This window comes from Solanum pennellii, chromosome 9, assembly GCF_001406875.1.
Source record: "Solanum pennellii chromosome 9, SPENNV200".
In the NCBI taxonomy this organism is placed as follows: Eukaryota; Viridiplantae; Streptophyta; class Magnoliopsida; order Solanales; family Solanaceae; genus Solanum; species Solanum pennellii.
This window is the reverse complement of record NC_028645.1, coordinates 238,849-264,736: the sequence shown is the minus strand read 5'-3', so window position 1 is coordinate 264,736 and position 25,888 is coordinate 238,849. Positions and strand designations below refer to the sequence as shown.

Sequence of the window (25,888 nt, the reverse complement as noted above, 5' to 3'; positions counted from 1 at the left end):
AGATAAGACGTTATGGAGCAAACAAATTAGAGTGAAGTGAGTAAACCATTAAATAGATAGTTGGATGTCGTGTCTCTTATTCTTCTACACTATTAGTTTTAGTATTACTCTTGTAGTTATGTGTCCTTCGAGTTTGGTTATTATATGTGCCTTCTTTTACATTTTAATTATCGTTTTATCTTGCTATGACAGTGTTTACATTTCGATTATCATTTTATCTTGTTATGAAAGTGTTTATGATGATTTGTCAATGTACACTCTATCCTCCTCCAACCTCACTTTGTTGGGATTATGTTAAGTATGTTATTCTTATTGTTGTGTAAAAATATGCATGGAGAAAATATGAAAATTTTATAAAACAATGTGAGATTATTGTTTAGCCTGAAATTTGTTTATTAAGAATATTAGTTTTTTTCCTTTTTGAAAAGGGATTTAGCAACAAAATTAATTCAATTATTCACTAAATCTTTGATTTAAGGTTTGATGTAATAAATAATAGCCCCAATTTGCGTCACTTTTCGATTTTTTAGAGTTAAATTTGACCAGAAATTTGTGCATGAAATCTTTAATTATTAATTATTTTTTAATATATTTATAACATGTGTCACAATAATTCGCAATTCAAAATAACTAAATGATATATGAAAAATTTACGTTCAAAGATGGACTTATTTGAATCTCGAAATTGAAAAAATGTCGCATAAATTAAAACGGAAAGAGTACAAATTAAAAGAGGTAGAGGAGAAAGTTAATAATAAGGGAATCGAGAACTGATGAATAGAGTAAAAAGGAACCCGAGTGTTTTATTCGATTTACAGTAAGAGTAATGTAAACTAGTTGAATGATGAATGAATCATTAACTAATCGAATGCTTACAGAAAACAATGAATATAATGTCAAATTTAGAATAGAAACAAAATCTTCCAGAAAGTTGCAATGTAACAAAAATATTGAAAGGTTGTAGGCTAATCTTCTTCTCCATTCAGCTAAATATGCATTTTACGTCAAAATCTCGCACAAACAACTTCTTTAGGCGGTCACTCTACGATTACAAAATTCCTAAAATTTGCTGAAATGCTTGACTATTGAAGAATACAGGCAACATACAACATAGCAAGCACCTACTTATTTGGTTATCAAGACACCCTGTGACTTCCTAGTTCCTAAATAAGCTAATACAAAAGGTCGAGCTGAGCACCCTCTGGAAGAGATCAGGATACTCCTTAAATACAACTATTACTCATTACCGACAACAATACCTGCGGTTGGGAGAGTCCAAGACTGCCCTCTACATGAAAAAGCAATTGCAACACAGCCGAGCATCCACAGCAAGGCAGAGGTATTCTGATAACCTCATTCCAAGGCCAGAAAAGAACCACAAAACTGATTCCCATTAAGGACCCTGCTCTAGCATCAGCCTGCCAGATACTTGAAGGAATAGAATCGAGAGCTTTGTCTAGAGTGGGGAACAAGACTCCCTAGAGTTCAGGATGCAATACAAATTGTACGCCAGCAATCTACAAGCGAAGCACCAAGCTGCACATCAAATCAGATAAGAGATGATCTTCAGTGGGCGTATCAAAGCAAATAGGAGCACAAAGGGTAGGAAATGATAAGTACCATCCCTGAGAAGCCCATACCTCGCACATCAAATCAACTGACAACTGACGAGTCCTTGGATTTTTCAGTGCCTTCTTCTTTATCAGAATTGTCAATATCACCTGTCTGAGACTGGTTGGGAGGTGCCTGACTTGAAACTTGAGCATCCGATTCAATTCCAAGAACCATTAAGACAGACCTAAAACAAAACAAAAATATATATCATCAATAGAGATGAGTACTAATCCTCTTAACATATACATGTGAGACTTACCTTGGAAGTGAAGATTTTATGTGTGCTTGGCTTGCATGTGCAACTAAAGGAGCTCTGAGAGCAGGTGTTCTACCCAATGCATTTTCAAGCTGAGCTGGAGGTAGCTGAAAGACACATCAAGGTCATGAAGGTAAAAAAAGTTAAGTTTTGACTTCTTTATGGTCCTACCAGCCTAGTAAGCAAAACAACTTTTTTTTGAGAAATGTAACAGTTGTGTGTGTGTGTATGAATCTTCAGCACTAAAGGCTGGATCCCAAACTTACATCATGGAGCTACATACTGTTGACTATACTCAACAAATCTAAACTGATCCTACTTCATCTAACAAAGAACCTAGAATATCTATACATACTCAGAACTGCAGCAATAGCAAAAAGTGATGACTCAATTCAAAGCAAAACAAACAAATTTCAACAAATTAATGCTGAAAACCAAATCGACCATGAGCCCATCCACCACCCACTCTACAAACACCTGACAAGTCAGAGCAACGTTTGCCCATGTTTTCTTCAACCAACAGAAACGATGAGGAACGACCCATTTCATATGGAATTACAAAGACAAATCAGCAACACGGTTACTAGCTTGCCGCAATTTTATATTAAAAATTTACAAATTCTTAAGTGCTGGAGCATCTAAGAAAATAATATTTATGAAGAGTACTGAAGTTAGAAAGGTTGGAAGTGAAAACAACTGAAAAGGCACCAAGTTGCATTTTAGAACATAATACATCTGCTAAAAGTTTGTGTTAGAACAGAATCTCAGTAGTTGCAACCTTCATATATGTATTGTTAAAACTTAAAACTGTCTCAAAACTACCTGAGCAATTAGTGGCTAGCCTGCATACATGTCTAGAATAGTATCAGTTCTAACATACAGCATCTATTTAGACCTTAATTTTTGAAGGCTCGGTATTTGCTGACTCAATTTTACTTGAAACTGTCTGATTGAGTATGATGATAAAAGAGTGCGTTTAAATTACGCACCCATATTCGTTATGCCAGAATAAACAAACAAATGCACTAGTGGATATCCTTCTCTTTTTTTTATGACAAGGGAAACCCATAGTCGCTATCCTTTGGGTGCAACACTAGTAGATATCCTTAAAGTCTGTTTATTGTGGAACAACATGTTTTTTTGTTTATAGCAGGTAGGTACGAGCATTTGAATAATTAAACCTGGTGAGTGTCATTATATTATGATTATTACTATTTTCAGAAGCATGCAGCACTTACAGATGAAGCAGAACATAATTTCTAAGTTCCTAATCATTCCAACACTTGTGACGTAAATTGGATGATGGTAGGATAGCTGAAGGATAAACCTAGTTAGCTTCTTACATCAAAGGCATACCTGAAGAAGCACTCCAAAAGATTGTGGCCGGGTCAAAAGGGCACACTTCACAAATCCTACCCACTGCTTTGGATATTTCCATATCTGGACAACAAATATGTCAGAGTTGAGTATGCATTAATATAGCTCGCAAAGTACAGATAATACATACCTGCTTGCTAACAAGACGAGAGAGGATCTCCATGATGAAATCCACCTGGGCAACAATAATAAGGGAACTCAGACACATACAAGTAATGAAACATAAGGAAGAAAGAGATTATCAGGAAGGAGGCTGCATTTGTTCAATCTCCATGTTCAACTTATGCGCAAAAGACTTTATGATGCTCTAGTGTTAGCAGAAAGAAATATTACTAGCCTGAAAGATGTAAAAGCGAGATAAGAAAATTGGTACATAAGGAGACACAGGGCTATAATGAGGATTTTTCTGGTTTAGGGGCTATAACGAGGTTCAAAAGCTGGTTTAATCACTTAATGCAGCTAATCATCATTCGACTCAGTATGCATGCACTTATCACTGTAATGAAAGATACTATGAGTGAAACATCTATCTTACCAGAGATGGAAAAGCACCAATAGCTTGTAATACTGTCCGCATGAACAACAAAGGAAGAGGAATCTGTTCAACCTGTCCCCAGAAAAATTAAATATTTGTTCTTTCAGGTTAATCTGGATTTCAGATTTAAAGAAGGGCTGAAGCTGGACATGAATTAGTAACGAGTATAGAAGGAGCTATACCAATTGGTTCAAGACCTTTGCAAGAACTTGTTGCGTGAATATCTCTCTCTGCTCAAAACAAGCATTGCATGCATCTGTAACCTGCAAAAGTCAATATTACCTCCAAGCGGCAAAAGTTCAACAAAATTTGGAAGAGTACGGAATCAAAGATTGTAAAGAAAATCTACCCTCTTTAAAGGAATGCCTTCTTTTTCAGGATCTATCCTATGGATAGCAATTAATGCTTCAGTAGGAGTTAGCACTGGACCTGAGTGAGATGATCCCTGTGTAACAAACATTTTCAAACCCAGGTCAAAGGATCAAATGAAGTTGCTTCGGAACTTCAGTTTTTGTTTCTAACTCTTTTACAAAGAATAGAGATTCATATTTTTAACAGAGAAGAATAATGCAGATAAATTGCCTCCTTTCCCTCGAAGGAAGAAACTGACACACTAAAAGATGGGAAGTATAAAGACCACAAAATAACAGCCCTGAAAGAAACATTCATGTAAAATACCTGTAGAGTACGAAGGAGAGCGCCTTGGAATTTATCCAATGGAGCATTCACAACATGTGGAAAAAGAAGCAAAACCTGAGGAAGAAGGGATGCAAGAAACTTAACTCAAAGAAAGATGAAAGTGAAACAAAAAAATAGAAACACGTGAATGACATACATAAACAGTGTAATCCAACAAGCAGGGTCTGGGCCCTATCTATGAAGGTTGAGAGATGGTTTCGGATAGCCCTCAGCTCAAGTAAGGCATAACAACAAGAAGTAGTGAATGACATAGAGCCAAGAAAATAAAGCCAAGACAAATGGAAAACAAAAAGAAGCAGTTCTAACACTCCCATAGTTTTTTCAAGGAGCTTCTTTGCACTTCAACAAACAGAGAACATCCCTATTGAAATAACTACTCTTGTGCAGAGACCACTTTGATTAAGGATGGAGGGGAACTTACCACCCCATCACAACCTTTGGTGGTCCCTGTGCACAAACCACTTGAATTATTTTACTTATTACAGTCATTACTTTCCAGTCTGTGCATGTATAATCACCTCCTTGAGCAAAAACTAAGCAAAAGGGAGAAGTGACATAGCAGCGAATGCACGGAGGATGCAAGTAACAAGAGAAGAAAATTATACAAAATAGGCAATAGAGAAGAAAAGATGAGTACCTCATCTTTTGACAGGAAAGGAAGTATCATAATAAGGAGCTCAACATCCTGTGAAGCACGAAAGCAAATCAAAAAATCAACCATATCATAACCTAACCCTTTTGGACAGAAATAGAAATCTTCTAAGGTACATGAGAAATGATGCTGTTAATATTAGTCCCTCCAACCAAACAGCCCTTAAGATACACGGTAAACTGCTAATACTAAACTTGGAAATTTTACTAGTACAGATTTACCAAAGAAGCAGCATTGACACCACTCAACATACCATCCTACAACTTTTATATAATATTAAAGAAACATGAACGTTGAAGAGGGCCACAAGGAGCACAGGTTCACCCTTGAACGCAAGGTGAAGGGCATGTTGACTCTAACTCCATGATTTTAAGAAAAGCTTGGAGGAGATCAAGTTCAAGAGTTTATTATAGATAACTCATTAGCTGTCCAACAATAGAAGTCATTATCAATAACAAAATGATCATATTTGATACCTTTACTTTAGTCTCATATAGCTTCCTGATGGTAGTTATCAACTGTAAGGAAGGAACTATCCCCTCAGTCAACGTTTGCAAAACCTTGAGTCATGACCAAAATTAAGTATGTTAAGAGAGTAATTTTGTTTCCAAGCTAGCATTAACTGAACAATAAAGTGGATGAATACCTGTATCAATAGTTTTTCACTTCCACTATGCGGATCTGATATTATCTCAAGTAACTCAGATGAAGAACCAATTGTCCGAACTAGCATGTGGATCTGTTGATGTATTGCCTGCATAACACTTACCAGCTCTCAGTATGTTAAAAATAAAATTAAGATGAAACAGTGTAAGGACAAACGAATGAAACTGAACACAATCCTAACAGAAAGTCCAGGTTTTAAAGCAAACCTGCTGTACAGCCTCGGATGCACCACTATATACAACAAATATTTGACCAAAGAGTGAGTGCTTCTGCTCAGCAACATAGACACGTATTTATTAGGTTATAGATGTATGAACAAAGTCTAATTAAAAAGGAAATTAGTGTTCAATAACAAGAAAGAATAGTCAAACTAAGTGGAAGGAACCTTAGTACACAGTGCAAAATAGAGCGATATGCGTCGCTGACCCTCAGCAATAGAAAATGGTGATTTGCTTCCAGAAGTGGATGACTGAAGAGGGTTAGAGGAGGCAGAAAATGATGGTACTTCTTCCGAGGGCTTTTCAGAAGCAGAATCCTGAAAAAGGAAAAAGAGCATTAGGTAGCTGTATAAAAGAGAGCTAGAGGAAACAATTATTTTGACACCAGTGTGCAAGTTATGAACTCGAGAAGACATGCTCGACAGGCATACATGAGTATCTTTTCTATCTCTTCATTTTTATTCTCTCACTTTTTGGCTTTCTTCCTGGTTATTTCCCTCAAATTCCCAGGGTTGGGGTTCACATATTCAGATGAGTTTCCTTGCTCATTTCTTTTCTTATACAAACAAAAAAATATAGCAGCAATCAGTTACAGAAGAAACCAACCGAATTCCCGCTTATTATCTAACCCCACCCAAAAAAACAAAGTAAAGCACACAGTTAGACAGTAAGTCTAATGTGCAATTATCATAGTCACTTGGTACGGCTTGCTATATTAAATTTTTGACGGGAAAAAAGGTTACTGCACCAAATCACCTTCAGGAATTGTAAGGGAACTTGCCGATTCTCCAATAAGTAGAATCTAAAAAATTAAGCTTCTGCCTCCTTGTTTGTGCACACATCTGCGGATATTTCATCCCCTCTTTTCTTTTTCTTTTTGTTTTGGATAGACTATAGAGTAGTCAGTCTATTAAGCAGAAGGCAGTTAATATTTTGCAAAATAAATCAGTTTATCAGAATCCTTGAATAGCATCTTTAAAGCAGAGACTAAAGCATGTGTAGGGTGTAGCAATACAAATATAACGAGAGAATTGCTTTCAGGTAATAATATTTTGACATATTTTCTGAGAATATTCTGAAAGTCAGAAAGGTGCACTAACAATCTAACACTATAAGCTCAGGTGATGATTATTAACATACAAGAAGTGACTGTTGTGCCCCCACCAAAACCCACCACAAAGTGACCAAGGTGCACAAAAGCAACAGACACCAAAAGAAATAGAAATTGAAATTAAAATTGACAAGACTCAGTTTTCATAATGAGAATTAGCACCTTCTGCAATACGGGATCAGATTCATCACCATTTGAGTCTGCTTTATGATCAACAGTTGAAACTGACATCAACATTTCATTGGCAAAGAGTTCTATTTGTTGAGAGATGGATGTCAGAGGATAAAGCTTGTTGGCAACCTGCAAAAGTAACATCAAATAGCTGTTGAAAGAACTGCAAGAATCATAAAACTAATCTGATTCATTAGACAGCCAAGTTATGTATGAGATACCAGCCGTATTGCCTTCATGCGCACCTCTTCCAAGTGATGAACAGCACTCTTTGCAATCAAAAGAAGATAAAGATGTCAGAATATGGTGATGTGAATTCGAATTCTATCTGCAGAAGATTTTCCATTTACCAACAGAACACAGAAAGGATTTCATCTGACCCCATCACCTTAATGAAATGGATTTCTCAATCAAGAAAATGATGACACATAGAATCCTCCATTGAAATTTATATGAACTGACCACAAAGGCAGTAACCATGATGCTGCAAAGAATTCTTGCACTCACAGCAGTCATCACTCATTGCTAAAATCACACTAACTTTTCTTTTTCTTTTTCTCTTTTTGAAATTGGTAACTTGGTTATATTCATCAGCACCCAAAAGAGGCCTGGTATATCAAATCGACAAATACAACACCCGAAAAATTTACAAAGGGGCAACAAAGTCTAGTATTGATTCTGCATCATCTACTAACAGTTCTTTACACCAAAAATGAAAAAGAGAAATGACCTCCTCCATGATCATCAATCAAATTCGTGCAATTACCTACACACAAAGAAGGAATCCTCCCTCTAAATAAACAAGATATTTCCTTCTTTCTCCATCTGAAATGATCACCTATTTACTTTCTTTTTTTTTTGGATAAATGTGGTGTCTGGGCCAGCTTGTGTGCACCTCGCCCCTGCTGTTGCAGTGAAGAAATCACCTAGCGTTTTGTCTCTGCCGGGATTGAAGCAATCCCCTATTTTCTTCTGAAGCAATCTCCTGACTCCTATTTTCTTCTGAAGCACTCTCCTATTTTCTTCTGAAGCCATCTCCTATTCTTTCCTTTTTTGGAAGCTGAAGCAAAATAAAGTGATCTCATATTCTTCATTCCATAGTATCCGGTAAAGACACAACAGTAATGTTCCTTTGCCTTCATGTTGTGGTCTATCTTCTGCAATCTATAATCTGTGTCTTGTGATTGATGACCCTATTGTCCTAATGTCCTTATAAGCATGTGATGGACGTATACACAAGGTTCTACAACATCAGAGCCAATCTTCCAGACATCAGCTAGCGGGCATCGTCTCTCGCTCCATACTAAGCAACACCAACTTTTAAAAAAAAATTCTAAAGGAGGGACAGCTCATATGGGGATTACAGAGTTAACTACTCATTTCGTTCTATGAACACAAGTTACGCACAGCTTTGATTACCTTATTTGATCATATATATCAGAACCAAGATACATTATCTCTACTTGTTTGGCATTCTTTTCATTCCTTAAACATTGAATAGCATGGTAAGTCATACTAATTCAACCTCTTTAGAGAACTTCCAAATCTTAGGAAGTATCATCCAGACCACAAGCTCTTAATTTTCATAATCTTCAGAGAATCTGTTACTTCAGCAGACCTTATTCTTTTTTCACACAAACAGCAGCTGTCTGACCGACCAACTTGCGTGTTCCTCGAATATTTCACCAGATACCTGCTACCTCCCTCCAACGTCAGTATACAGTACACACCAAGGCTTAAACAGATCGAAGAAATAGCCTAGTGGTTTTTGTCTTTGCTGCGATTTGAACTCATGTCTCAATGATTTTCTTTCATTTCATTGACCACTAGGCCACACCTTGGGTCCTTAATCGGTCAGTCCTTAGTGCACCTTATTCTAGAGCAGCTAAGGTACCTATCCTTGTGACTGATGTTAATTAGTTAATCAATGTAGTATCTCCATTTCTCATTCATCGTGCTATCTCTTGTCAAAACTTGATAGAATTGTTTTTGATAAATTAACTACGTTCGAGACTTTACCCTATTTCACTATTGTGCCAGATTACGTTATTTCCTCCTATTTCCACCTCCCGAACTTAAGGTATAAATGATTAAAGCTTTACTAATTCCCAGTAAAACCAATATTCACACTCGTTTAGACAATTTGGATGCACCCTCTTCATCATTGTAAGGCGTCAACTGAATTCAGTTGCTTGTGTTTGTGCGCTTGTGTATGTGTGTGAGCGCGTTACTTCCATCAAAAGGAGTGAGTTTGACGGCGGAGAATCTTTTGAGAGACCATAACAATGGAAAGAGAAAAAAATTGATTGATGATCATGTCAACAATGCAGAAAAGAAAGAACTAATTTCAAATTCTTCCCAGTGAACGAAGATCCTAGTATAAACTAGCACTTCCTTCAAGGACTATCAAATGCTGATCATGAAGGAGTTATGCTATCAAGATAACTTAACCTGCTCACCCATCTTGTAAAGGAAATTCATGTTCCTCACCACATTGAAGGAAGAAGTTGCACGGGCAAGAAAGCAATCTAACTTACACAGTTTATGTTTGTCTATGCCTATGAAAGACCCGCTAATCAGAGGAGGAGTGTCTTCCTTGACAAATAGCAGATCACACAAAGTGCCAAACTGCAAAATTGTATTGCAGGGCTCTGTAAATCTCAAGAGTTATATTCTTTTAACCTATCAACAACTAATTGATTCTCTGTTCTGATGGTTGACCAAGAAATATACGAGAAGGTGCAGATATGCAGCATTTCGGAAAAGGACAGGCACTCCCACCATTCTAGATTAGTCCCAAAAACAATGAACGTTTCTATATTTGATAACAATTAACTTTGAATTTCCCATTTTACCCTTAACGAAGTTTATATAATCACAAAAATGTTATGGCATGTTTAAGACTATTTTCAAAAGTCTTCCTTCTTTCTTAAAACTTTGGGGTCGTTTGGTAGGAAGTATTAGAGAAAATGGTACATGTATTAGCTTGGTATTATTAAATCCCTTGTTTGGTAGTGTTTTCAACTTATGTGTTAGATTTACACCCTATTCCGTATTATTCTTATACAAACATAGTAAAAGATGGCATTAACAATACGGAGTACCATTCCTATTCAAATACACACTATTCATTTAATACGACAAATCAAATAGTCTATGAAAAATACTGCCAGCAATTACTAATCCGACCCCTCCTAATACACCTTATTCAGTACTATGCTTGTACACCCTACCAAACAACCTATTCTAATGCACCCTATTCATTTAATACAACAAATCAAATAGTCTATGAAAAATAATGTCCGCATTACTAATCCTAACCCTAATAATACACCTTATTCAGTACTATTCTTATACACCCTACCAAAGACCTCTTTGTGTCAAGACAATCTACGTCACAGTATTGAAAAGAAATGAGTATGACTTTTGTCAAACAAAAGATACAGATCAAACACAGTACACTGACGGCAAACCTGTAAAGTAATTTTGAGACAAGCTTCTCTCATTAGAGGTCTCAGCATAATCAGGTTCCACACAGTACTGAGGCCTTGAGTGACTCGATCTCCACTATGCAACTCCTTCTCATCCTTTTCACAACTACCAGGACAACAGAAGCTCTCTAACAACTTGAGAGTAGAATTTGGTAAGTGAGGAGCTTCACACAGCAATCTACTTAGAGATTTGTCAGAAGCTGGAAAAGAATCTCTAAGTGTTTCTGCCTACAAAATATACAGGAAATCAAAAGAATGCAAAGCATTTACCTAATCCAAAAAAAGTGCACCAGGAAGGAGGAACATATACATACCACTGTAAGTAAAAATGTTTCATATACGGATGCTGCAGCTGTTGAAGAAAAGAAATCCTGGTCTTCTTCTGCATGCCCATACAACCTGTAGAGGACACGCAATGTCAACTCGTGCCCCTAAAGACATCCAATGATTAGTCAACACTAACACAATTAAAAGGTATAAATATGACTTAATCAAAAGGTACAGAACTGAACTAAGAAAAACACTACAATTACTTTCAACTTATGCTGCTGGAATATTTTTGCCATGAAATATCAGAAAAGGATCCACAAAAGAGAGACAATTAGAAGGTTACGCAGAATACAACAATCAACATGCTATGCCTAGAGACACACATGTACTGAGACAACAATCAACATGCTATTTATATTAGGTGTTTTTCTGCCGTATAACACTCATATTCCTTCATTTCAATTGTCATAGTTTAGATCTATGTTACATCTGCATGTATTATATCTCATTCTCCTGCATCATTGTACCTAGAAATTCAAACTTAAAATAAAGTCATTAATCTCTGGAGAATTTCACCATCCTTTTCAACTTTCTATTGACTCCCACATTAATTTTACAAATTAACACTATACTATGCAAAGCAAATATCAGGATATTCCTTATCAAAAAGTAAATAACATGATAGTCAATTACCTCATGATTCGTATAATCGGACAATATATGTGTTTGTAGAAATTTCCAAGGGTTTAGCTCCGAAGGAAACTGCAGTTTAGAAAAGAAAAGAAAATTATAGTACAGTTAAAATATGTCTTTTGCATTCATAATATATATTTAGGCGTTGGTAATAATCCCTGAGCAAATACCTCAACACCTAAATAGGCAAGAAGAGAAAACCGGACTTGAGAACCTCCAGCAATTGCGATTTGCTTGTAAGCATCAATGACACGAGTGAAAGCTGACTTCTGTAAATTGTCCTTCTCTTCTTCAGAGAGGTTGATAACTGGAGCAGATATTTTGGGTAGAAGCAACTGCGGAGAAAGCCCAATAGAAGTAGCTGTTGATGAGTTCATGCTGGTTACATCTGTTACAGCTGCTTTTGGACTAAGCTCCTCCGACCTATCAGTTGAATTTGATGGAACTACTTCCAAAGATGACCTAACTACAGTAGACCCTTGATCTTGAGTACCATCTTCAACTTCAGTTGGACCAAATGCTGAAACAGCTACAAGATCTGATGCTTCATCTTTGAGAGCTACAGAATCTAGACCAGGTATGGAATCCTCAGTTTTCTCAATGTCAGCGACATCACATTGCAAGGATGAGACATCATTTTCGATTAGTTGAGGGGTACCCTTTGTAGAAGAAAGAGGCTCAGTTACATATTCTGGTGCTTCTTCACTTGCACAATTTAGGGCATCAAATGTACCATTAGTAGTGGCAGGATCAAGGTGCTCTTCTCCCACTTTAGTTTTTTGCAGCTGAAAACATGTTTAAAAAAGAAGCCCATGAGTAACAAAATTAAGAGCTTAAGCAGAGAGCTACATAAACCAATTAGAAGTCTGACAAGGGCTTTTACTTATGTGCTCCCTTGAAAGTGGAAAAGATAAGGAAAATATATTGAGGAATTAGAAAATGCATTATAGACCTCCGGTTCGATCGAGACCAAATCTTGATCAGCTCTCTCATCTTGTTCTGCTAACATAGTGGACTGGGAAATAGCGTCTGTCAACAGTAATAATAATCGTCTAAAATCAGATACATTCTCTGGCTTCAGAGGTGGCTCTTCATCATCAACAGCTTTTGGCTGATTTGAAGGTAGATTTCTCATATTAGCCATCACAACATCTGCTAGCAAATCAGCTGATATACTAGAGATTAAAATATCTAAAGACGCTGCAGCCTTTTCACCCTGGGCAACTAAAGTACCAAACATTGCAACAAGTGGTTGCAAATTAACATTATCTCCATCAGATCTGGTTGTTGTGGAACCCCCAGCCGAAACTCTCTCCTGGGTCCCACTCGGCTCTTGCTTTGGTGCCTTGGAGACAATAGGCGCCGATCGCATGCGCTTCTTAGAGAGATTATCATCTATCAGTTCAGCATTGTGCTCCACCCCTGATCTCTTTGTCCCAGCAGATGATTTAATTGAAGGCTTTGAATCCTAAAAAAAAATTAAGCAGTTTTGAGGACTATGAACTTCAAAGCTTCCACCAGAAAAAAAACTTATCTTTGAGGACTACGAGCTTAAAAGCATTGGTATGATGCATTGCTTTCCATTGATGATAAATCAAGAGGTAAACTGAAAAAATAGGAACCTCTAAGATCGAGGAAACATCCTTCAACTCTGTATCCCCATTATTCTGGGAATCTTGGCTTACAACTGGTCCTGCCTGAACTCCTGCTCTCTTTTCTCGGAGTGCAACTTCTAGTCGATCCCGCCACTTCAAAACCCAAAAAAAAAAAAGAGAGAGAGAGAAAAGTTCGTATCAAAGTTTGAGCCAAAGGAACATTTCTGTGATACAGAGTCACTGTGATCAAACCCAGCAAGGGCCACACTATTTGGCCAATCAAAATAAGTACAGAAAGCATATTGGATTCTAATTAGGAAAAATGAAACTAATTACCGGTGCAGCTCCTGGGTGTTTACAATGCAAGCAAGAAATGAAGGCTGTCTTCAGAGCACGGTATACCCCAGAAACATGCAGCTTATTGCCGTCGGATCTTGAAGGACTCAGGCTAAGTAGAACTGGCAGAATACGACCGTAAAAAGCCGGCCTTTTAGTCGCAATTTCTGAAAGACTGTGGATAAACGGAACAAGATTCTTCATCAGAATAGGTAAAAGCAACAAATTATATAGAAGTTGTAGTATAATTAATAATTGGTCTCCACAATGCAAGCCCATCAGAAAGAAAGATAGATCATCACCACTTAATCACCACAATGATCATCAAGTTAGTAATTGACTTCACTGCAGGAGATCTAAGCTGATCAAGCAATAAACCCAAACTTTGACTTGCTTTAACAGACAAATCCCCAATATCTAGAACTGGATGACCTCCACGAAGCCACGATACATTGAATTGTTCAAACTTCCCTAAAAAACAATAAGATACCAATTTGGAGAAACAACAATCATAAAGCACAAACAATTTACTTTAGAATATATCACAGGTTATTTACTCGCTTCACTTTCAAAAAGCAATTGATACCTTTAATGTCCAAAGCAGGTGGTGGCTCCGAACCGACATTAGGATCAGGTGTGTAAAGTAGCACGACAGATTCCACAAACTTCAGCGCAAGTAATTTTCTTCCATCACTTGCAGGCTTATCGCCGTGTTTGGAGAGTTAGATCCCAAAGAGAAGGTAGATGAATGTATGAAATGGTTTCAACAAAACTACATACCAGAAAGGCCATTGTGTATATCTCCTCCCTAAATTTCAGCATCAAGGCCCATGCTGATTCAAGAGAACCATCCAATTGACTTGAAAACAAGCCCTATTATTGAGATAGCAATTCAAGTGTTCAAGAATATATCAGTGAAGCACAAGATATGAGACTAGAGAAAATATGCATTTTTACTACTCCAGTTAACCAAAAAATATCAAAATCATCAAAAATGTAATGAAGTATGCAGTAATAATATAACAGCAATACTCCTTGGAAGAACATTGGGAAATGGTTTTCATTCTCATGATGCAGTTTGCAACTGAAAGAACTATTCATAGATCATTTTTATAAAGATGAATGTTGTAAATATTGATATGGATAAGATATTTTATAAATGAGAAAAGAAGAAAAATAGTGGACAGAACTAAGTTTGATTTATAGAAAAATAAAAGCATATGCAATCACAATGTCAAAACTGCATTTTTAGTCAAGGTAATGCATAATGATCATAAAGTAGCCTGCTGCTTCATTACAAATTCTAACACATGATGTACTCCCCAAATTTTATTCTAAATGAACATTATTCCTATTCATAAAATCAACAGCTTTTGGTGGACTACATTTCTTTTATATAACTTACATTTTTTTTGAAAGGGTAAGTATTACAACTTAATATTTCTAATTTCTATAAAGTGAGATCTATTGTATATTGTCAAGGTTCTTTTTTGATAGATTCTAAAGAATAATATGCAGTACTCCTTGAATATACAAACTTTATTCCTGAAAAAGTCAGTGCATTGATAAATGTGTAAATTTGATTAGCTCGACGTTTGTACATCAACCATGTCATTCTTTTGAGACAGTGGGTAATAGCAATCATGGCATATTTGAATTCCAGGACGGAAGATAAGGTCCCATTGTTATTCCAACAGAAAGACAGACAATTAACAATCAAGTTCTTTGGTTGGAGATGTAACTGTGGAAGTACACGATAAATTGCTTATGTGAGCATGATAATGGCGGATCCAATAAGCTAAAGTTGCAGATAATTGATCTATAACTATCTGAAACCTGGTCAAAAGAAAATGACTCATATTTGATGTTCAAATTTCATATCTGAAATAGTCAACTACCTGAATTGCAACTTTGACTAGTGTACACCGAAATATACCAATTCCACAAGTGATTGCTTGTCGAGCAACAGCTGGGGTATCATCCTTCAAGGCAGAGATCAACACGGGTATGATATCAGGTAACAATTCTCCATGTTCGAATCCAATACAACCAACCATCCTGAACAAATAACGCGTCTTTTTAATTTTCCTCCTCATGATATGGAGTTGAGAAATCTAGTGGATTGCAAAACATGCTTTAAAGATAGAAGCCTGCTTATGCTTGTAGGGCAGATGATTTCAGTATTCAATTCTGAAACTGTAATGGGTAGGACAGCATCCAAGAGAGCATGCCACACACAGAGTGAAAAGGAGTGCAGTTGAAATATAAGAACCAAATTGGCAGGATTTCATGCTATGGAAGAGTGTTTATATGATTTAAAGGTAAGCTCATGAAACAATTATGCTGGCAGTGTAAAAGACATCTCTTGATGTCTTAAAAGGCTTAACAGACATGACCAATAACCAAAATTTAATTTAAAATTCTACAGTAGGTAAGCCACCAATGCGACAAGTTACTCTGACTTGGAATTTAGCAAAATCCCGATGCAGCAAGTAAAAGACAATAGAGCATTCCACTGAGGGTTGCTTTGCCTCAATAACTAACAGCTAAAGAATGACACCTTCATTTGAATCCCCTAGCAGCAAAGTAAAACATTTCCACTTTGATTGCTTTTATTGGAGCTTCTTCTTATTCATATAGTAATAAAGCTTTTATTTGAGCATTCCACTGTGGCATATTCCTAGGTTTTTCACATTTTATAATCAAAAGGGTTTGATTTTCAAAAAAAAAGAATAGAATCAACAGGGTTCATATATTTTTCACATGCTCAACAATTGCTCCAATCTCCATGAACTAACGAAACTAGCTGTGGTCTGCATATAAATCCTCACTCTATTTGTGCTCATTTATTTATTCAATAACTTGCAAATTTCTAATTATTCGCATAATCTAATAGTTGCAAGACTGTAAAATGGACATCAAATCAGAGTCACATGTATTGAATTGCAGAGAAAGACAGCGAGTAATGGAAACGTACTGAATGGTTAGTTTACGAACTGGACTGAACCGATCAGAAACGAGGTCGATGAGAGTAGGGAGGAATTCTTTGAGCAAAGGACCGCCAGCGCCGGATAGCTCATCTTTGAGCCGTCGCAAGCTATGAAGCTTCGATGGAACATCGGAAGCGAACTTGGCAGCATTGAGTAGACTCGCTATCCTTTCTCTGGAAATCGGAGACATCATTCCCACCATTGCTGTAGGCAAAAGTGGAACCCTAGTTTTCTCTGAGCTTCAACTTGCTGTGCTTTATCATATGCTTGTGAAAAGCAATGAAATTGAAGAAGCGAGTGTTGCCGGAGAAACGGATGCTTCTGTAATTTGTATGGCACTCACCGGGATTTTCCTCTACCAGGAGATTTGTGCCGGCAACTGATACGAAGAGTATTCAAAGCCGCGCAGGATTTTAATAAATTACAGAAATACATAAATTAGAAAAATTCATTTTTAACCTCTAGATTTTTTATGAAAGAAAAAAAGGGCCAAATATATAAATTATTATCAAAAAAAAATAGTTTAAATATGTTCATTATTATATCTTTGAATTTAATATTATCTTTTGTTATGCTTTGGAAAAAAAATTCATCGTCAATTTAAAATGTTTAACTTTAATTTAACTCGTCCGACTCAATTAATTTAAAAAATAACATGGTATAGTAGTCCAAAGAAATAATAAGTTATAAGCAAATCTTAAAAGCATAAATATAAATGTGTTATTAAACTTGTTTTTAAATGGTTTCTAAATTTTTTAATTTTAAATCTAAATAGATAGATATTTAAATTTACACAAAATTAAATAAGACGTCATTTAAATTTCTTTGATACCTCTTTTTCCTCTCTCTTTTTTTCAAACATAATGATAAAGATAAATTTCTAGTTCTAAAAATTGATTTATGAAAATGTATAAATATTTAAACTGATCAAGTTTTTGATAAGTTTATTATTTTTCAAATTTTAAAGAATAAACATTAAACTTAGGGGCATAAATTGATTTTCTGTTTATCCTAAAATGTTTGAAAACCACATCATATTCTAGTATTTCAATAGTTTAACGATGTTAAATATTTATAGCATTTTTTTTGGATGATAATGTGAAAGTTGTCTTCTTTATCTGAATGTTTGTATTCAGGTAAATAAAATAATAGTAGATGAATAATTTTTCAATCATGAAATAAATATAATACGGAGATCATTATTTTGTTTATTTATCAAAACAATCACCTCAAATGTGTGAACTTCACTAGCTATATGTTTCAAGTACATGGCATTATGGTTGCTATTTGGTAGAGTAAACCAATGTAAAGAACCAAACTTCCATAGAATACATGTGATGTCCTCTATACCAGAAGAGATGGAGACAGAAATATATGCATTGGCCTGACAATACCGCGAACTATTTCATTTACAACATCAATTCTCAAAGGATAATAAATTGGAAGAAGTACTTGGTGTATCCATGATTTACATTTTATCTACAATGGCTGTCTCTCGACTACTCAAACTGTATATATCTTTTTCACTTTCTTTATAGGCCTGCGACAAATTGGGCAAGTACCAGCAACTTCTGCTATCCTGTAAATGTCAATTTCATGGTGTTAATTGTTATACATGGATTTTTTCCTCTTGTTTTGTTCATTTTTTCTTTACCAGTGTCCATTTTAGATACTAGCTACGACTGATACTGAAAGGGTTGGAAATGCCTTTGCAAAAACAGTGAACTTAGATCACACAATAAAATCATTGAAATGTGATTCCTTTTGTTTAGTCTATAGTTCTTCAATCGAATTTGATTGATCATAATTTTGCCCTTTAAAGACTTGCATGTAAGACAGTTCAATAAATGATCTATAAATATGGTTGTGTTGGTAACGTAGAGAACAAAAAGAGGGGGATGGGTGAAACAGAATCACCATAAAAGAAAGTAAAGGTGGGACATAGTAAACCTCCTACTATTAACTATAAGAGAAACTCGGGAAGGGGAAATAAAGAATCTTGAAAGAACGAGCCCCCGGCTAAAGAGGTTGGAGCATAGTAGATTAAATAGAAGAAAGGGTAAGGAGGAAGAACACCATAACAGGATCTCTTGGTTGTGGGGAAACAGGCCGATAGGTGAAAATTTACTATGAGGGAAAAACTGTGACTATAGTCCTAAGTTGTGTCTCATATATATGATCATACTGCCCATCCATGTGACTAGAATAGTCTCCCAACCACATTTTCTTAATGAAAAAGAACAACAACATCAACTCTCAATATCATGGCTTGCTGGTTTCTCTCATATGCATAAATAAATATAAGCATATTCTTTTGCAAGTACTTGGTCATTCCTCTTGAGTATAAACTCATAAAGGAAATATTTTTAGTTTTTAAAGAGAGAAGTGACATACCTAGTTCCACATTCAAAACAGGATGCATGGTGTCCACATGGAAGAAAGAAGCAGTCCCTTGGCGTATCAAAACAAATTGCGCAGAGTCGACAAATATTGTTGTTGTATTCACCATCTTTAACTTGTCTCCCTTGAGCTGCAGTGAGGTCCAGTACATCTTCATTATACTCATCATATTGTGAAAGACCATCGTAAGAAGAACCCCAACTTCCAATATTATTATCTTTGCGTGAAATGAGAGGGGTCTGCTCAGATTCCATCAGCCCCACCGGATCTCTAATACCTTCCTGATGAGTGGATTGCATATTATTCAAGTACCTGAATACCAACCAAATGAGAAAACTCATCCCACCTGTATTTAGAAAGAATGATAAAGATGAAAAACTAAAGATTTTTCAATTGGAATATCAGGGGTTATGTAGAAAAGAGAAATATACCTACTCCAAGAAGATATGTGATCCACCGAGGTCCATAGGAAAGTTTGACGCTCCACACACCAGCAGCTATACCCTACATGAATTGGAAGAAAATCTGACTTCATTCATATCAAATCTACTCTATGAAACTTGAATGTTTGCCTCTCCACCTCGTGGTATAAGGTCTGGGAACACTTTATCCTCCACAGACCCCACCTACGGAATTACACCGGGTATGTTGTTGTTCAAATTTGATATGCGTGTCTAAGAATATTTACACAAGTCCTTTTTAATTTGTGAGACAAAAAAGATATTCCATATTCCAGTCTACACCTGTATAGGTTCCATTAAGATTAACAGTAGTCATGATGCCAAATGACTTGGAGAATGAACATATACAAAAAAGGATCTCCATTAACAAGCCAATTTATAACAAAAACTAATAAGGACGGAGATGCATGACCAAATGCATGTAAAATCCTAGAACATAGTAGTGTCAATGACTATACTAACTAGTTTAGTGCATCTCAAAAATCTAGATCCAGCCTTCAAATGACTGTTTGTTTGTGAAGACAGAAGCTGAAAAGCTACTGCTTGGTGTTAACACATTCAAGTTGTCTCCATTCGACAAGTTATATAATGGGCAACTAGAACATAATATTCCAACAGAGATATTTCGAAGAAAGATTATGATATTGTGTCCATGTGTGGTCAAAGATTCACCGATTAAAGAAACATTTGTTAATAGAAATGATAAAATGACTGTTAAAAATTGCAAACACATAGAAGCGAAATTAAAGCAATTATATTGGGCATAATCTCTGTTGGGAGAATTAAACAAGAGGATCTAGAAAAATCTAGAGACTTACTGGCCTTTGAGGAGGAGAAGTCAAAAGAGCAACATTTCCTCCGTCCAGAAAGAAGCTCATTCCACACGGTTTTTGTCTGAGGTTGCACTCGTAATAAGCATCAGATGTATTATAGAGTAACACCTTACTTCTAATATTCAACTGAACCTGTTTTTCACACAACTAAACATGATAAATAATAAAAAGAAGATGCAATTCTAGTGCAAAGCAGGAAAATATCCCCCTATCCCCAAAAATGAAAAATAAGGGAAATTACTATTTCTTTCTACTAATGTGATTAGATAATTGTTCACCTGGGGAAGAAAGGTTATACCCATATTGTCTCTTAATAGTACTATCTTAAGTGAAAATTTGACATGGTAATACTTATTTAACCTGTACAACTCCAGAGTTCAAGTTTCCTACTGCCACGTAATAACTAGATGACTTCCTATGTCTTGGCTGATTGTGCCATTTCCTGCAGAAAGGAAGCTGGTGTGATAAGCTTACTTTTATATATTGTGAGCTATAGTTTGTGCAAGACCTTTATACAGGGACCATAAATAATTAAGCTAGACTTCTTTCTTACCATGAATGACATTCCATGATAGTGTTGTATTTGGATAAGATGGGTCTTCAAGCCACTGAGCTAGACCTTCGCTTCCTGCAGTTCATTGACTTTTAGAGAAAAATATCTCAGTGTTAGAAAATTGAAATAGAGCTAGTATGTCAGAACTTTGCTGGCTATATCCAAGAAGACCTGATCAACAAGACATGTAACCTCTTTCCAAGGGAGTGAGCCACAAAGACAATTCCCCACTGAAGGGTTGAGCCAGAATACACGCTCTGATGGACCACTTAAAGAGGAAAATGAGGAGAGAGATAGTTTCAGGGAACACTTCTTTTTTACCGTTTGCCTGAAAGGCGGAAACTGGGACTCAGAAGAGAGTCAAGAGACTAGCTTAGACAAAAATAATAGGGCAAATTTCACATACAACAAACATAAAATTCATATTTGTATGCTATAGCAAAGTTTGCATAATTGCACTCCATAGCAAACATATAAATGCATAATTCGCTATGCATATACAATTTGAAGCGAATTGTATAAAACGAAGTTTATAAAACGAGAAAGAGAAAGAGACTTGGGCAGAGAATTGTATAAAAACGAAGTGCATAAAACGAATTGTACAATTATAAGTGTATAGAACGATTATATACAATTTGAATTTGTATAAAATGAGAAAGAGAGAAAGGCAAAAGAGACTTGGGCAGGGAATATACAATTAAATCGGATTGTATAAAACGAGAAAGAGAGAAATTATATACAATTTGAATTTGTATAAAACGAGAAAGAGAGAAAGGCAAAAGAAACTGGGTAGGGGAGTACTTTTATTATATAATTATAAGTGTATAGGACGAAAATATATGTATTTGCATGTGTATATTCAATTTTCTCTCGCTTTATACAAACAGAAACGCAATTTATACACTTTGCTTCTGATTGTATAAGCGAGAGAGGCGACGGTGGTGACGAGATTAGGGAGAGTGGCGAGCGAGATCTGGAAGAGGGGAGAGAGGGAAACAAAAATATATGTATTTATACAATTTCCTCTGCTTTATACAAATAAAAACAGATTTTATACACATGTGTTTGTATAAAAGTGAGAGGAAGCGAGCGAGAGATGGAGTGAGAGAGGAGAGTGGCGAGAGAGTTTGAGGGAGACAGGTGACTGACAAACAGTTTGCTACGGGACACAATTAAATCAAAGGGTGGTTATAGCAATTAATTTGACTTATTAGTTTGCCATAAAATACAATTTTCCCAAAATAATATGTCAACTATAAGTTAAATGAAAGTACAAAAATATTATTTGTTTCTCTGGATCGGCATATAAGAACCAAAGATAACAATGAACCCAAAAACCATAGAAGATATACTGCAATAGCGAGGTGGACCAGACTTCTACCATGTTGAGTACTCTACAGTCCTCTACATGGGCTATCATATAATACATATTGTTAACATGAGGTTGAAAGGCCCATTAATTTAGATTGATTTGCAAAGTTTTAATGCTACCTTACAAAGTAACAATCTAGTATATATTTAAATTGACCCTTAAACAAGAAATGCAACACTGGAAAACAAAAATTGGAATAGGCTTGATGAAAATAAACTTACCTTGAGCAATAATAAGGACTAAACTGAACGAACTTGAGGACTTGACACTATATGATATGTTTATTTGAGACCCTTGATTCAAGTAATATATCCATTGCTGTAAAATCAAACACAAGATAATTCATTAAACAATCCTCATATAGGCATTAGAGACTCGAAAGAAATTTAAAGTCACGTCGTGCCTTGTTAGTGTTTGCAGGAAGAGAGGTTATGTAAGCTTCAGAAGAAGTTGCAAGAACATCAAGAGATGGATTTTCATAGAACCCATACACCATTGGTCTATTGTTTGCATCATCCATCTCTTCCACCTTGTAGAAGGGACACATTGTTTTGTCAAACTACGAGCTTAGAGAATATATAAAAAACAAGCTAAGAAATTACACATATTACCTTTATATTTTTCACAAATAAGGAATTAGGTTTTATCAGGATTGAGGAATTTGGTCCAAGCTGCAAATTACCTGGCCCATAAACTCCGAGTATCAAAGTCATATAGACTGAAGAAAAGAGAAAGCATTAATCAAGGCAAGCTCTGAAGTATCAAACGTCTTTAGTGAAAGAAAATAAGCAAGAAAACAGAAATGCACAAGCATATTAACGTGAATATTTTCTATAAAAGTCATAGATACTGGAGTAAAGAGAAATTATTTCCACAAAGGAAGCTCTGAAGTGTTAAATATTGTGTTCACCAGGAGAAATGTAAGAGAGAAAAAACTTTTAAATACGAATGATTCTTACGATCTATTTGCGTAGGAATTAAACCTTTTAAGTAAATACTAATAATATGAGCATGCTAAGTGATCAATTACGGTAGTTGAGTGATTCATAAAATTTTAGGATCGCACAATGTAAACCCAACGAGTGAAGTCATCAAAAGCTACGATATGTATTATCACTTGGAGAAACATCCTACCATAAGCAGCCAATCATTCTTCCCCCCAAACTCCACATCAACCTACTCAATGACCTAATCCCAGTCAACTTCACATGTGCATAAAATTTACACTCTCCAGCAAATTAGTATGACAATTGTAGTTGTTATCTTGATTCCCCTTCTTTCAAAAGACATTCGTAAATTTGTTACACATAAGCCTCAACACTTGCGCAAGATGAGCGTCACATAAATGCAAATAGCAAGATGGATATGTAGTCATATGAGAATAAACAAAACAAAAAATGATCTCATACGAGAATAAATACTTGATGTATGCTCATCAAGTTGAGTATCCATGACGAGAAAGATCGTCTGAGATGGTTTGGTTGTGTCCTACTAAGATCTCTAAATGTGCAAATTTATAGGTGTGAAACCATGATAATTGAAAGTTCTAACAGGAAAGAGATAGACCTAAAATCAAATAAAATATTCTCGAATCCATGAGACTTAACAAAAAACAGAATGTAAAAAGAAAACACTGACTGGTAGGTATTAAAGCTTAGTCATATAGCTACACTTATAGGAGAAGCTGTTTTTGCAAGAACTTTTTTAGACTGCATATAGATTTATATAATAGTAGAATTTATGTAAATTAGTCTTAGAGAACCCCAAATAATCAAATCTCGGAATGAAACAGGTCAGACTTCACGGAATAAAATAATGAAGCGAAACGGATAGTGCAAACTTCATACAGCTACCATGTTTCAGTTGAGATTGAGCCATAATAGTTGTTGTTAAATACACTTATACTATCACTTTCTTTGTGAGTTTCATACCTCAACAGTCCATTGTTTCATTTAACTACCTAACTATCATTCCATTAGTATTAAAAACACACTTCAACGCTGAGTATAGGAATAAAAGTATCATACCTCAACTATACATCGTTTCGTATATTTGTATTAAAACATACTCCGATGCTAAGTTGGCCTCCACACATCTATTGTCCATTGGAAATAAACATTTCGCTGACTAATCACTGAGATATATTTTAATAAAAAGGTAGTCATAACTTAGGTAGCTAAAGCGGAACAATGAATGGTTGAGACGCAACTGTATGATGGAAAGAAAAAAAAGCACAAGTGAACATATCCAAATATCATCATTTTATCTTATTTTCAGTTTTCAGAGCTGCAACGATAATCAAATAAAAATGAAAAAGAAAGGCAAACAACATCCACAGATTTTGGGAGAAAAAAAATTACCAAAGAGCCAGAAAGTGAGGATAACTACAATGTAAGAACATGTATCATCTCTGTCTAACCGCACAACTTCCTCACTATCAGTCGCCGGAAAATAAGGTGCATTGTGAAAAACATTATTCCTCTCAGGAAACGGCAACGGAGGCCGCCGATCATCATCGTCAATCACTGGTACCTCCTCCTCGTGTCGCGATATCGATACATCGCCGGTAAATTGCTCATCCCTAATCTCCGACGAAAATGACTGATTCCAATCTGATTCCTCCATTCTGAAGAAGATGTAAAAATTGTGATTTTGGAGAAAATTGTGGAAAAAAATAAATTTAGAATTTTAAAGTGATGCGAAGAGTCCGTGATTGAATTGAACGCGGCTTCACCAATCAGTCATCATTTTAATTTTTTTGTTTTTTTTTTTCATTATTTTTTGGGATATACGTATTCAGATTCCGATTAGAGTTAAATTTAAAAAAGTGACAGTTAGGTGATTAAAATCATATGAATTGTGCATTTATATATATATATGATTTCGACTAGTGATATGTGATGTAAAATCGAAGGAAAGCGGCTTCGGCTTTTGTGATTTGGTGCATTTGACACTTGAGAGAGACCTAGACATATTTGAAATTTGTGATTGACATGCTTGATACTTGTTGGTTGTTGAATTGCGACTATTGAACTATGATTGTTAAGCCTTCTGAACGATATTTTGTGAAATTGTTTGTTGCGCTGATTCATATGCAGGTTGTAATTTAAGGAGATTCAGGTAGGATGAAAGGAGTACTCATTTTTTAGCTAGTTTTGTCTTGTTTGATTGGTTACTTGTTGGGTACCGTGTTGGTTGACACTCGCTCCTTACATCTACACTTGTATAAATTGTAAGCTCGGTAGCGTGTGATTGCTCTTTTCATTCTCATACAGGGCTTGTCAAAAGACTTTTGAGAGGTATATGTTTGTTATCTCGACAGTCCTTCTTGTTCCTTATTTTATGCTTTGTTCTTTTTAAGAAACAAAGACACTAAGACTTGAAATTATCTTTAAATTCCATATTTTTATATTAGTGGTTTGTACACGTGACAATTAAAATTTAAAATTATACTAAAATGAATAAGTTTTCCGCTCTTACCTTATTTTTGTTTTCTTTTCACATTTCTCTTCGTTTCGCTAAATTGAAACTGACTTATCTTTAATCGTGACACTATTATCAAATCAAATTATTAGAACGATAAATGCCTACATCT

General features: G+C 35.6%; 2 protein-coding genes across 3 annotated transcripts; both read right to left on the bottom strand.

The window, feature by feature from the left end:
• Positions 1-861: 861 nt before the first annotated feature.
• On the bottom strand, positions 862-17,093 carry LOC107031207. 2 transcript variants are annotated; one of them, XM_015232493.2, is made up of 28 exons: positions 16,662-17,092; positions 15,583-15,742; positions 14,465-14,557; positions 14,271-14,385; positions 13,987-14,155; positions 13,685-13,859; positions 13,376-13,501; positions 12,706-13,221; positions 11,924-12,538; positions 11,754-11,822; positions 11,105-11,221; positions 10,773-11,018; positions 7,521-7,568; positions 7,291-7,428; positions 6,185-6,334; positions 6,006-6,068; positions 5,780-5,887; positions 5,610-5,693; positions 5,119-5,166; positions 4,461-4,535; positions 4,132-4,227; positions 3,965-4,045; positions 3,783-3,854; positions 3,378-3,422; positions 3,227-3,310; positions 1,874-1,977; positions 1,641-1,798; positions 862-1,536 (listed from the first exon to the last, which is right to left on the bottom strand). In XM_015232493.2, the coding sequence occupies exons 1-27, from the start codon at positions 16,874-16,876 to the stop codon at positions 1,654-1,656; spliced, it is 3,957 nt and encodes a 1,318-aa protein (XP_015087979.1). In that variant the 5' UTR covers positions 16,877-17,092; the 3' UTR covers positions 862-1,536; positions 1,641-1,653. The 2 variants fall into 2 exon arrangements, 1 of the variants encoding a protein (XP_015087979.1); XR_003580234.1 differs by lacking the exons at positions 862-1,536; positions 1,641-1,798; positions 1,874-1,977 and having other exon boundaries at positions 3,286-3,310; positions 3,965-4,038; positions 16,662-17,093.
• An 837-nt stretch (positions 17,094-17,930) lies between these two features.
• Positions 17,931-25,105, bottom strand: LOC107029553. The gene is given in 11 exon segments (XM_015230989.2): positions 17,931-18,253; positions 19,069-19,420; positions 19,506-19,578; positions 20,354-20,500; positions 20,729-20,781; positions 20,784-20,810; positions 20,922-20,996; positions 22,515-22,611; positions 22,697-22,822; positions 22,905-23,011; positions 24,654-25,105. Coding segments are annotated over 11 exon segments (1,398 nt in total). The 5' UTR covers positions 24,919-25,105; the 3' UTR covers positions 17,931-18,177.
• Between the last annotated feature and the right edge of the window lie 783 nt (positions 25,106-25,888).